We start from the raw sequence: 13,620 nt of genomic DNA, 5'->3' as shown, positions 1-13,620 counted from the left end.
AGCTTTCTAGCTACTGAGCCAATCAGTTAATCCAAAAATTCCATTTCAAGGTGAGGGAATTGAAGCCCAGGCAGAAAAATGATTTTGTCCAAGCCCACATAGTAAGTTACTTGGGCGGCATAGAGCTTCTAAGTATTCTTAAAGCCTTTGCCACATGTCCTTCCTCAGCTTGGTTTTAAGCTCCGTCACTTCCTTAGATCCCCAGAACAGGGCTCCTTGGGGACTGAGTGTTTGAAAGGTGCCGGAGTTGCTCGATTCCTCTCTAGTGTCCACTTTGTATTCCCACAAAGAATCTCAAAAGGATTGAGGCATGAGGTCAGCTTGGCAAGTTTATTGGAAACACCAGATAACACATAGAGCAGCATATACAGTTATATGTTTGAGGACCTTCCCTCCCTTCTCTCCTCTCTTTGTAGCTTGATAGAGACCTTCCTGAGGCCAGCAAGCAACCTGAGGTCTCTAGCCAGAGCTGAGAAGAGACAGGAAGCCTCCAGAGATAACCCAGCCAACTGGTCTCATTTGGGCAAGGACCTTCCCTCCACCCTCCTGAGACTCTCTCCTTCTCAGAAACAGCAAGCACAGCCCTAAATAGAACTCAGTTGTAGGCTTTAGGTCCTACAATGTCAAACAGCCCAGCAAGAGAAATTTGGCATCTAGTAGTCAATACTCATACACACATTGGACAGACACAGTTCCTGAGAGAATCACCCTGGGGACAGCCCCAACCTCCAAGCCAAGAGTCTCTCTTTGAGGGAGAGACCAAACCCCGAGGGATCTAGGAGAGCAGAGACTTCTGAACCCCTTATCAGAGAAAGAGGGCAAAAACGATTTCATTTTTTCCTGGGAGAGAGAAAGGAAGCCAGGCGAGTGTGGACAAGAGAAACGTGTTTCAAGCACAATCAATTACTGTTCTTCAAGGAGAAGGAAGCAGGGGCAGGGATAATTTAAAATGAATGCAAAATATCCTAAGTTTAAAGATTTCTAGGGAGATGGCTCATCTAGCTCACACTCCACATTTAGCAAATAAGAAAACTGAAACTCAAACCAGTAAAGGGATTTAGCTGAGATGACAAGGCTAATAATTGATCCTGTCAGCACTCAAACACAGATCCTCTGAGTCCAGAGAGAGTCAGTGATGGCTCCACTCTACCACACTTCCTCCTTCTCTATTTCTTTGGCTTTGAAAGATGTGTTGGTTGACAGATGATACACTTTCCTAATCCTATTTGTCATGGGCAAATTAATTGTAATTTTCTTCCTGACTACACACTGATGGGAGCTGCCAGGGGACACAGGGGAAAGGCATTCTGGGACCAGTTGTTATCCATGTCATCTACAAGACAGATAGCTCCTCCAGAGAGGGGAGAATTTCTTGGCCTATTCAGATTGAGTGAGTTGGGGATTCGTTTAAGGGCATCTCATCCACAAAGTCCATATTTAGGCACCTTTTGGGACCAATGCAGGACTCCTAGACATGATTTTCTTTCTCTTTCTCTCTCTCAGGCAGTAGTGGCTCCTCGGTTCTTCACTCAGTACTTGGTTCGACGGGACGAAGTATTGGAGACAAACTGGACAGTGGAAGTGCGGCCACACCGGCCACCACTACTGCTGCTGAAACCCTCAGTGGGGAGACAGGGAACACAGGGGGCACATGCCTCACCCACCATCACAGTGCTTCCTCCACTGTTGACTGCCACATCCCCACCTGCAGCAGAGATCCTAGACGACCCCCAGATCAGACCCGTGCCACAGGAGCTACCTGAACTCCGGACACCCCTGGAACTCAGGACCCCACTGCTAGTAGTGGTATGGATATTGCTGCTCCCTGAGAAGCAGTGCCCACCACCTAGGGCATAGGAGGAACTGGAGACGAAGGGTTCTGAGCCACAGATCACGCCACCTCTGGAGCTGCTCACAGCTGGAGAAGGAAGGGGATCATCAGGAACAGACAGAGAATGTGATCTCAATCCCACCCTACACATACGTATTCCTCCAAGGCTCCCTCTAGTCAGGATGGGGCGGGAAGGAGGGCATTCATCATATGACTAAAATTCTGTTGTCTACTCAGCCCATAATCATTTTCTTCAGTAAGTTCAGTATTATTTAAGTTAGTATTCTCCAAGCACCCCCTCTCCCCAGCTTGATTATAAGCCCCTCCCAAGCCAGGGGAAGGTCTTCTCCCCAACATTATCCGGACAGGACCCTGCCACCAACATTCTATAACATGGATCTCCCCAGCCTTGGGGCACACTCCTCTTTCTACCATGCTGATCTGAATCCTTTCCAACCTTCAACCTTCAACTCCAAGCTCAATTAGCCATTTCTTCCACAAAACCCAACTCTGTGCTGCCCTGATGATGTCCCTCCCTGAATTCCTACAGCATTTATTCTTTGTATCTCTTGTAACTTAGCAACAGCTACAGGAAGGCTTTTCTGGCAATAGTGATATGACAAATTGATGGGACGATGGACCAGTGTCTTGGTTCTCAGGCATTTCTCTTGCCAAGACCTGAGGAGGTACAATGCACTAAGTGTTTAAGTTGACAACAAAAAAGGGTTACTAGAAGGTTCTATTGAGAAAGGTTAGGATTCAGCTCTGTCTTTACCTCCAGCCATCCACCAGAGGGCAAGCAGATCTACTAGAAGATGAATTTCCCGTCATTCTCTAGGGTTTTGCCCATGGAGGGTGAGGTCTGTCACTTGTTAGAACAGGTCAAATATTTCTAAGAAAGTCATATGCTTTCCACAAAGCCTTAGAGGCCTCTGGGGGGAAATCCTGGACAGCTATGAGAAGACCCCAAACCTTAGTCAAGTCCTTAGCTCATGATAGCACCTGCCTCAGCCTTGGACCCAAATGTGGTTTTGAGTATAGTAACTATCCTTACTACCCCAACTCCTGCCTATCGCCCCTGCTCCACCCTTCCCTCCAGGAAAAAGAAAAAAAAGACCATTTTCTTACATATATTCACTGGTCCAACACCTTCACAGATCCTAAGGGGAGAGAGGTTAAAAAAAAAAAAAAGATTGGCCAAGTGTATTGGAAAAAGTACTAAACGGAGACTCGAGACACTGGATTCTAATCTTGACTGAGATACTAGTGACCTTGAGCAAGTCACTTCTTTTATCTGGATTTCATCTATAAAATGAGGGAGTTGTCCCAGATTTCTCAGGTTTTTCTAGGACATCTATGAGTTGACAATTTGATTAACATTACTATTGTTCCCAGAAATCAGCAACTCTGATCCAGGAGGGCACTCCACAAAGGGGGTTCATAGCTTACTGATTTAAAAGTAGAATCGAATTTTAGAGATGGAAGACCTCAAGACCTCCCAATGCAACTATATTGCAGATGGAGAAACTGTATTTCAGAGAGAGGTGATGACTTGCCTAGTATCACATAGTGATCTTGTTGAGCCAAATTCATCCTTCTCTACTGAAGTTACCTTACTTGTCCCTTTCTGAAGAGGTAATTTGTTTCATAGGTCCCCTATTAATGGTCCTTCTCTCTGCCCACCTCCTTCTACTCCTCTAGAAAGCGAGTGCTCCCCAAGGTCCAACCTCAGTCATTGCTGAAGTCAAGTTGCTCACCTGTTCTCTTCACCTTCCAGAAGTTTCCGGTAGGCGGTGATCTCCACATCCAAGGCCAACTTGACATTCATCATGTCCTGGTACTCACGCAGCTGACGGGCCATGTCCTGCTTGGCCTGCTGCAAAGCTACCTCTAGGTCAGCCAGTTTGACCTTAGCATCATTGACGGCTGCCTCTCCCTGTTGCTCAGCTTCAGCGACAGCAGCTTCCATCTTGGCCCTCTGGTGGGTTGCAAAATGAAAGTGAGTATTCATACGGATTTATTTGTTCCTACCACTTGGAGAGGTCAAAGAGCCTCTGAAAGAATGCCAGGGACGTGTTGTGCTGAGGGACCGAGATGGACTTCCTCAAGAAAGACTTGCAAAAATTGGTGACGTCTTCAATGATTTTCTAAGGGATGGAGTTAATTCCTTCTTATCTCACCTTTCTAAAGTCTAGCACTGTGTCTCTACCAGCTTTGCCCCAGCTATATCCAAACCAATCTTCCATTCCCACACTTCTCATGTTCTCCCCCCTCTACGTCTCATTCATATTGTCTGGGTCGCTTTCCCCTCAACTTTTTAACTAGCTTTGCTTCTTCCCTCCTTCCCTAACTAACAAGCTCTTCTCTTCTTATTGCTAGTTCTTCCTAATAGTCTTTCTTGGGTCAGTTGTCTCATCCCCAACTCAAACATGCATTAATTCAGGATCATGCCATTATTGAAGTTCAGAGCTCTATCTAGCAATCTTGAATGGCGCGTATATCATTCTGTGACTCTGACTTCTTCCTCCATCCTTGTGGGAGCGCCCAGTGAGTTGAGCAAGGCAGGGCAGGACAAGACAGCACAGGACAGAGTGAGACTTGTTTCTCTCTCCCTGAGCTTAATCCTCAGCATTTAGAGGGAAATGTGTACACGCATGCACGGGACCAATGAGGGTGGGGCTAATTGGCTCACTCAGTTTTAGAAAGTCTTCCCCACAGGGGGAAACCTTTGGTCTCTACTCTCTCTCCTTTCTTCTGTGACTGCCAGTTCCAGATGATGGGCTTACCTGAGCCTTGGCATGCTCAATCTCAGTCTTCAGCCTCTGGATCAGACGGTTTAGCTCATTGATTTCATCACGAGTGCTCCGAAGGTTATCACAGTGCACGCCTGCTGTCACTCTCATTTCCTCATACTATACAGATGAAGGCAGAGGAGTCAAGAATCAGGCCACTGGTCTCCTGGTGCTTCGCCTCGGTGCCCTTAGAATCCAGTAGGAACCCACCCAGAGAGACCTAAAAGGAGAAGCTGGGAAATTCTATTTCCCTTAAGTCTACTGGCTGATAATCTGAGTAATAATAGCTAGCATTTATATAGCACTTCCTACATGCCTGACACTAAAAATATTATCTCCCTCGGTCCTCACAATAACCCTGGGAGATGGGGACTATTGTAATCACCATTTTACAGATGAGAAAATGGAACAGAGGGCAAGTGACTTGACCAACATTTTCTCCCTGAGTGTCTGAGACTGGATTTGAACTTGATTTCTTTTGGACCCCAGATCCCTCCCTTCCCAGCTAAACTGAATCTTCTTACAGTGATTTTCAGGGTCTTACAATAGCTCTTCTCAATAGCTAAGTAGTTGATCAGTTCTTAGTGATCCTGTCTGGGGTTTTCTTGGCAAAGACATTAGAGACATTTGCCATTCCTTTCTTCAGCAGATTAAGGTAAGTGACTTGCCCAGGATCAAATAGTTAGTGTATCAGGTCAGATTTGAACTCAAGTCTTCCTGACTCCAGTCTTAGCACTTTATCTGCTGTTGCCTTTATCTCCTTGTTGCCTTAGCTGAGTAGTAATTGATTCTAACTTTTCATCCTGGAACTGACAAAGTCGCTTCTCCTCTTCCACTGCTAACCCATCCCCTGTGGGGAGGAAAAATTGCTCATTTTACTGAATGCCAAACCCTGCTCCTTCCTGACTGACAGGAGTGTAATACTTTCCTCGGAGCTAGCAATAGACCCCAAGGGACCAGGTCGTGAGCCAGAGCTCTGTCAGAGCATTCCACGTAGGACAGCTATCGCCTGAAAAGTGCAAAAAGCTCATGCCCTCGGCCCCTTTTGTGTAGCACATAGGGGGAATTTATTGGGTTGAATGGCTCTGATTGATGAGGCAGAAAATACTATCACAGCTAAATTTCCTTTTCAATTTCCTCTTCAATTAGCTATATGAATGACTGCCTGACTTAGAGGAAGCTACGTATAGTATATGTATATATAGTATAGGTATAGTAGAGTTCTGGACCTGGAGTCAGGAAGACCTGAGTTCAAATCCTATATTAGACACTTTTCTAGCTATGTGATCCTGAACAAATCATCTAATTTCTCTCAGATTCAGTTTCCTCATCTGTTAAATGGGGATAAAAAGTCAAAATAAAAAGTGAGAATAAGCACTTATCTCAGAGTTATATCAAAATGAAATCATTTGTGACCCCTTAAAACTCCACATAAATGCTTGTTATTATCATTATTAATTACTCTTAAGTGTCTTGAACCCAAGTTATCCTGATTCCAGGTTCATCACTCTCTCCATCATGTGACACTGTCTCTCATAAGACTAGACTATTGAATTTAAAGAACTCAGCTAGCTCAGAGATCTAGCTCTAGGAGGCTGATGTCAGGGGGTTCAGAGAGCAATTCAGTGAAGGGGAAAGTTGTAAGGGACAATTGCAAAGGTCTATCTAGATTTAGGGAGACCTGTGTCTGTCCTTTGCCCTTCTCTCCATTCATCCAGCTCCACTTCCCAACACACATGCCCCATTAACTTCTGAGCGGAGATGTCATCTAGTTCACCTTAGACTGGTACCAGGATTCAGCATCAGCCCGGCTTCGCCTGGCGATCTCCTCATATTGTTCCTTAACTTCAGCAACGATGCCATCCAAGTCCAGGTCTCTGCTGTTGTCCATTTTCACAATGACAGATGTTTCTGAGATCTGGGAGTGGAGCAACCTGATCTCCTGCATGAATCAATCATCAGTCAGTCCCCAAATCAAAAAAAAAACATTTATTAAACCCCTACTGTGTGCCAGATGCAGACGATGCAAACCCAAACAAATGTACTCTCAAGACAAGTCAACATAACCAGGGACTACTTTGCCTTTTGACCTGCTATCTTGCTAGGAGCTTGAAAGATCAGATCTCATTCAACTACAAAGAAAATCACAGCCAACTCTTAGTTATCTTCCCTAGGTGGAAGGGGTAACAAGTCACCGCAGATAATATAAAAGAGTGGAGAATGGCAATCTCTTCTATTTGTATTTGGAATTATTGGGGTAATTTGAGGGGGCACAGATCTATTTACCTTTCTGAATTGTGTAGGTAAAAAGTGAACTTATCATGCTCCTTCGTTTTCCTTGAGCCTACACATCAGCTGAGCTGGAATGAATGGCCCACAGATATACTAGACACTAGAGAGAAGTCCCCTTCCATTGAAATGTGTTCTGGGCATAATCCACCCATTGATGCTTGAGAGCAGGTTACATCTCAAGAAAGAAAAGTCCCCAAACCTTGGGGGAACCACAGAATATGGGCAGGACAGGGGACATTCTCTAGCCTCTTCACTCATTTCCTTGGGCTTACTTCTGAAAATGGCTTTGCCACATCAAGTAGTTGATGAAGTCAGAGAAAGTCATCAGCCCTCTGGGCATGGGGAAATTTTCTAGTTGGCTAGTGAGAAATAGGATTGATAGTTCTAGAATTACAGAAGAAACACGTACCTCCTCATACAGTGCTCTCAGGAATTCATTCTCCTGCATTAAGGCTTCCACATTGGTGGCCAGGTCAGACTTATTTAAGTAAGCTGTATCCACATCCTAGGAGAAGGAGAGAAGGAAAGAGACCTAGGCTTGCCACTCCCAAGAACTAGGACTAGGGCTGAAGAAGGTGGGACAGACAACCTGGGACTAGAAAGATAAGAACATCTCATGGATTCAGGAGACCACTGGATAGTTTTGTGGTAGGTGGGTATTATGATAGCATGGCATTGATGGAGATGGAAGTCAACAGCCACTACTTCTCTTTCCTCTAATGCACAGAAAATGCAAGAGGGACATTTTTTACATTCAAATTTTATCCCAATAGCTACGTAAAGACAAAAGATAGTCCTGAAAATCCAGATTTGGAAAACCAATGTATCCAATCCCTGCTTCCCCAAAGATTCTGATGTCTGGGTAAGGTGGCTCTGGCATCCATCTTGAGGGTGCTTGGTATACAAAATATTTGCCTGTTCTGTTGAGAATTATCTTTCCTTTAGTTCTCACTCACCTTCTTCAGAGCCACAAAATCATTCTCTGTATTGGCCCGGCATACTACCTCGTCTTCATACCTGAAATGGCAAGAACGAGGAAACTGAGTTACTAATCTTGAACCAAACCAATTCAAATTGCTCATGATTCTCCAGAAGCCAGTTCTCTGTCCCTTCCCCACCCTTCACCTATATTACCTACAAACCCTTTCACAATTTAACTCCTATCTTGGCCTCAGTATTCCTCTTGCTTCCTCCCCCAGCACCATCCCTTTCTCTCTTGTCAGCCTTGTTCCACACATTCTTCTTCTTCAAGGAAACCTCTATTTGATCCTATCCAGAATCAAATGCTCTTTAATCAAATGCACTCCTCCCACCCCCAGTTCTGGTATGCTCAGTTTGCATTTAAATTCATTTGCACAAATTGCCTTGTAAGTGCCTTTACTTCTAGTTCTCTTTCTAGTTTTGTCCTCCCCCCCTTCCCACCCATATTAAGCTGAGAGAACTCCTAGAAAGAAATCACCATATCTCCTTCCTTTCCCTATTCTGTCCACCCTTTACTCCCCTCAACTATCCACAACCAGAGTCTGTACTCTGGAGGAAAACAATAAGGTGAAGGTTGGGGTTCCTATCACAATTTAAAAAAATATCTGAGCGTGTTTTACAACCAGTAATGATTATAATGCTTCAGACAGTGAATTTGGAGTTTGAGGACCTTTTTTCGTAGCCCAGATTGGCCACTTAGCAACTATGTGACTTTGGCCTCCCTGAGCCCAACTATTCCCATCTATAAAGTGAAGGAATTGGATCTGATAATCTCTAAAGTCGTCTTCCACATTAAGGACTTTTTCAGCTTCAAAAGCTCAAGGGGTCATGGCGGAGAACGGGAGTCATAAGCAATCGTCCAGTGACCTAAAGCTCTCTGTGTAAGGTTTCCCCCCAAATTCCTTTCATTTTCTCAAAGCAGGGTTTTGGACATGAAGAAAACTGTAAGACTCATTGATTTTTCTATTCCTTGGCTCAAGGCATTGCCTTGATGTGTTTGGCCACAGAATACCCAATGTTGCATTGAATCTAGACATTGTTTTCAGAAGAACTAAGCTAAGGTCTTCTGGATCTGATTCCTATAATCCCAGAATTCTCAGTGTGAAAGGAAACTGTGCCCTTATCCCATTAGCAGCAAAACACTCTCCTCCATTATCTTTTCTTCCCCCTGAGAAAAATGGACTACATTTTTCTAAACTTCCTCAACTAATGTTTCTCCTTTTGGGAAATTCGGCACCACCTCTAATCATGTTTCTTTCAGCTGCTGAACTGACTTTGAGATTCTTGAGATTTTTCCACTTGAAGTCTCTATGATCATTTCACACTCACTTCTTCTTGAAGCCCTCCAGGACATCCTGTAAGTGGTTCCTCTCAGCATCTAGCCGGGCTCGATCACTGCTGACCATATCCAGCTGCCGCCTCAGATTGGTGATGTAGGCATCAAAGAGTGGCTCCAGGTTGCTCCTAACACATTTCTGGTCTTGGAGAAAGTTCCACTTGGTCTCTAGGAGCTTATTTTGCTGTTCCAGGAATCGAACCTAAACCCAACAGGCAGAGGAACAAGAGCTGTGAAGGCTTTACACATCAACTACCCAACAGATTGGCCATGATATATTTTGTTTTCAATGACTCCTTGGCATGGCTATCTCTTCAACTGATTTTTACTCTACCACCACTTCCTAGTCCAGTAGGAGGTGGGAGAATATGATTCCTCATAATCAAGCTTATTGAATGGAAATGCCCTTACAATTCAAACAATCACCTTCCTTTCTTCTTCCTTTGGAAAAGCCAGCCAACAAGCTGCTTAAAGAGACAGAGGCCAATGGTAGCAATGTCTCTACTTGGGCTCTTTGGTATTGGTCTGAAAGGTAATGGGGGCTTTCTCAAGAAGAAAGTAAGGATCCACATAGAGTCAAATCAGTGGAACAGCCTCCTGGAAGTTCAAAAACACCCCAGAGTGACATAGAGATGACTTAGAGGCTTACCTAATATTGTAGGCTATCCATGAGGCAGAAACTACTCTCTGCCATGAGTAGGGACAATAAGTTGACTGTGCTTGTCCTTAAATATTAATTTATTATTATTTAATAATATTTATTAATTAATTAAAGACATTAATATATTAGACCCATTCACATGTAGAAATTGACTAAATCTGCATTTCCCCAAATGAAACAAAGTAGGGGCTTCTCTCTTTTTCATGGTCCACAAAGAATTCCTTTTGTATTACTTGTGAATGATCTAATTTGGCCACTTAGATGACTCTAACCTGGGTGATCTTGGACAAGTCATTTTAAATGAACGTTCAGGGTTTTTATCTGTAAAAATAATAAAGTTGGCTAGGACAGCCTGTGAGGTTCCTTCAAAATCTATAGCGATGATCCTAAAAGACGGTTGCTTATACTTCACTTGGGGGAAGGTATACACTCTCTGCACCCTGTAGTAAGGAGAGAGATATTGATCTGGATCATTCAGATGCAGAAAGACTTATTCCAAATTTAGGCTACTGAATCAAAGGTGGAGTTTGTTTTATAGAATGAATTATTGAAATCAGTGCTTTAGTCCTCCATTTCCCTCTCTGCATACAGGAACAGCCCTAGCTTTAGAAAACAAACAAACAAATAAACAAAAAAACAGGAATCTTCAATAACATCCATAGATCTAAGAAGAGACAGAACCCTAAAGTCATTCTATGGGTCTGAGGCAGTGTAGCTTCCCCCAAACCCCCAAGGTCCTTTGGGGCTCAACATTCAAATAAATATGAATAAGGGAACAGAAGGCAAGAGTCAACAAGACCCAGAGGGCTCTTTGGAGGTGGGCATCACATATAACCCAAATCACCTGTACCTTTTTTTGTTTTCCATATATAAGTGTGGTGGTTGGCACCAAACCTCTCAAGTTTTAAAAAGTAGAACACAAGAGAAACAGAAATATCCAGTCAATTATCAAGATATTTCCCATATCCAGATGATTTCTGGACTCCCTAAATATTTTCCAATTTAACTATTTTCCAATTTTTCCTAGGAATCTTTGATATTATATAGATAAGATCATGAACTTTGTCTGCTTCACACCTTGTTCAATTAAGAGTCCACTTGGGGGCAGTTAGGTGGTTAAGTGGATTGAGAGCCAGGCCTAGAGATTCCAGGTCCTAGATTCCAATATGGTCTCAGATACTTCCTACCTGTGTGACTCTGTACTTAACCCCCCTTGCCTAGCCCTTACCACTCTCCTTCCTTGGAACCAATACACAATATTGATTCTAAGATGGAAGGTGAGGGTTTTGTTTTTTTTAAGAGTCTGTTCAGTCTGTATCCTGTGCCTTGGAAGGTTGACCCAGAAAACACACAAAAAATGTCCAAAGCAGATCTGGAGAGCACAAGTGGCTTGACCCACACTCTGGCCTCTTGCAGTAGAGAGACATTCATTTTGTTATCCTGGCCCCAGAGTCAGCTGGTAGGATGGGTAGATACCTTGTCAATGAATGAAGCAAATTTGTTGTTCAGAGTCTTGATCTGCTCCTTCTCATCCTTCTTCACCCTCTGAACACTGGGGTCAATCTCCAGGTTGAGAGGTGTCAGCAGACTTGGGTTGACAGTCACAGCTGTGATGGAAGGGGCAGCCGGGACTCCGATTCCGCCAACTCTATACCCAAAACCAGGTCTGCCAAACCCATAGCCAATGCTGCCACTGGGTCCCAAGCCAATGCAACTTCCAGCCCCAAAGCCAATGCTGCCAGCAGCTCCAAAGCCAATATTGCTACCAGCCCCAAAGCAGGATGCACTGCTAGACCCAAAGCCAAAGCCAATGCCACTGCCGGTTCCAAAACCGATCCTGCTACCAGATCTAAAGCCAGTCCCACAGGGATAAGAGCTCACTGCCACCTTTCGGGGTGAACAGGATCCAAAATTGTACAGACTCCGGCTTCCAAAAGCACCCAATCCCCGAGAGCTGACACCACTTCGGCAGGAGACTGAGTTGGCATGGTAACGGTTCAAATTCTGGGGAACCACTGCTGAGCAGGAGCTGAAGTTGCCAACATGGCGGCCAGAGCTGACCCGAAAAGAGCGGCAAGACATGGTGGCTTCTAAGTTGGACGTTGAGGGTAACCAAGGAGCAATGGAGCAAACTGGTGCTGGTAGTCCCTTTGGAGCTAGTGGATTCTACTCAACCCTTTTATGCATTTGGCGATGTGAGGTTTGGCCCCATAAAAATGGGGAAAAAGCCATTTAGTGGCTTTTATGAGCTTGGGTTGTTAGCAGAAACTCTTCATGGCTATAACCTCCTTCACAGTGAGCTAATCAGAGGCACACCTATTCCCATCTCCATTATGGCCTATAACATCAAACTCATAAACATTAAGAACACATAAACACTAAAATGCTAACTTCTCCACAAGTCCGCCACAATTGCCCTTATGGGGACATTAATGTGCTATTGCCATAAAACCAGTAGGGTGGTTTTTCTGTAAATGTGGCTAACCACTGAAAAGTTAGAATGGTAACTGATCTGAGCAAGAGGATGGGAATAAAAGTATCTGCACATATGGCCTGATAAGAGAGATGGGGGAGGAAGTGGGGACAGGCAGTAAGGAAAGGCTGAGTCTATAAACTCCAAAGGGGAAGAATTATGTGATAACCTTTTGCATTAATGCAACTGTAGGGGTTAGGCCAATTATTCATTCATGTTTCCAAAGGATCTTTCGTATAGTTGAAATCTGGGGAAATGGACTTTATTTCGCCTCAATGAACCTTTTTGGTAGACTCCATAGAGTCAATGAGCTTGATTATTGACAAATTCTAGGTCACTCAGATCAGTGTAGACACCTTCCTGATATGAGATGCTTCATAGATAGTTATTCATTTTCATAATTCAGCAAATGCCTACTATATGCAAGTCATCATACTGGATATTGTTGGGGATCCAAAAATCATATGGTGCCTATCCTTACTGAACTCACAATCTAATTGGGAAAAGAATTTCTTTTAAGAACCTTGCCCAAGGATAATCTACATGGCACAAAGCAAAATGGAGATATAGGTACCAATAAAGTTCCTGAGTCTATGTAGCTAGCTGGACCATACTATTCCGTCCCTTTCTCTCCTATTTCCCCTCCCTACCCCCTTCCATTCTACCCACCTGATGCTATCACAGCTTTTTGGATCCTGAATTAATGAAATGGATTGATTGGACTGGGCAGGGTAAAAGCCCAGAAACACCTGGATGGAAAGTGGAATATTCAATTAATCATACAGATGTTTCCAAATTTAAAGATGTTTAGCATCATGTTAAATAAACATTTTGATGGCTGACTTTTTTTTTTTACTCCATATTCTGTTGACAGGAAGGCAAAGTATTCTTTTTGTTGATATCAGTTCAATTCAGCATTCATATATTGAGGACATATGCCAGGCACTGTAAAGTGGTTGTTTTTCTTTGTAAATTATTCAGATCCAGGAATTTATTCTCATGTAGAGACATCAACTAAAGAGGGACAAGTGATTAAGAGGGAAATGAAGATAAAAAAATGAATGGGTATGAGAAAGAAGAGCAAGGTAAAAAAAGAAAGTTAGGAAAAAATATAGGGAGAGGAAGGATTCAGCAACCTAGACTTGTAGTCTCTATGTAATTATAGAAATGAGAGAACTTGGACATTGAAGGAATCATGGGAATTTAATTCCAATTCTCCTGCATAAACAGATAAAATGAGGAATATAGAGTGGT

General features: G+C 43.6%; 1 protein-coding gene across 1 annotated transcript; it reads right to left on the bottom strand.

Moving 5' to 3' along the window:
* Nucleotides 1-316: 316 nt before the first annotated feature.
* On the bottom strand, nt 317-11,995 carry KRT84 (keratin 84). The gene is made up of 9 exons (XM_056798177.1): nt 11,370-11,995; nt 9,226-9,434; nt 7,872-7,932; nt 7,325-7,420; nt 6,401-6,565; nt 4,618-4,743; nt 3,589-3,809; nt 2,960-2,991; nt 317-1,918 (listed from the first exon to the last, which is right to left on the bottom strand). Exons 1-9 carry the CDS (start codon nt 11,973-11,975, stop codon nt 1,530-1,532), a joined length of 1,905 nt encoding a protein of 634 aa, XP_056654155.1. The 5' UTR covers nt 11,976-11,995; the 3' UTR covers nt 317-1,529.
* Nucleotides 11,996-13,620: the final 1,625 nt, after the last annotated feature.

This window comes from Monodelphis domestica, chromosome 5, assembly GCF_027887165.1.
Source record: "Monodelphis domestica isolate mMonDom1 chromosome 5, mMonDom1.pri, whole genome shotgun sequence".
NCBI lineage: Eukaryota > Metazoa > Chordata > Mammalia > Didelphimorphia > Didelphidae > Monodelphis > Monodelphis domestica.
The sequence above is the reverse complement of the archived record's forward strand: the minus strand, read 5'-3'. Positions and strand labels throughout refer to the sequence as shown.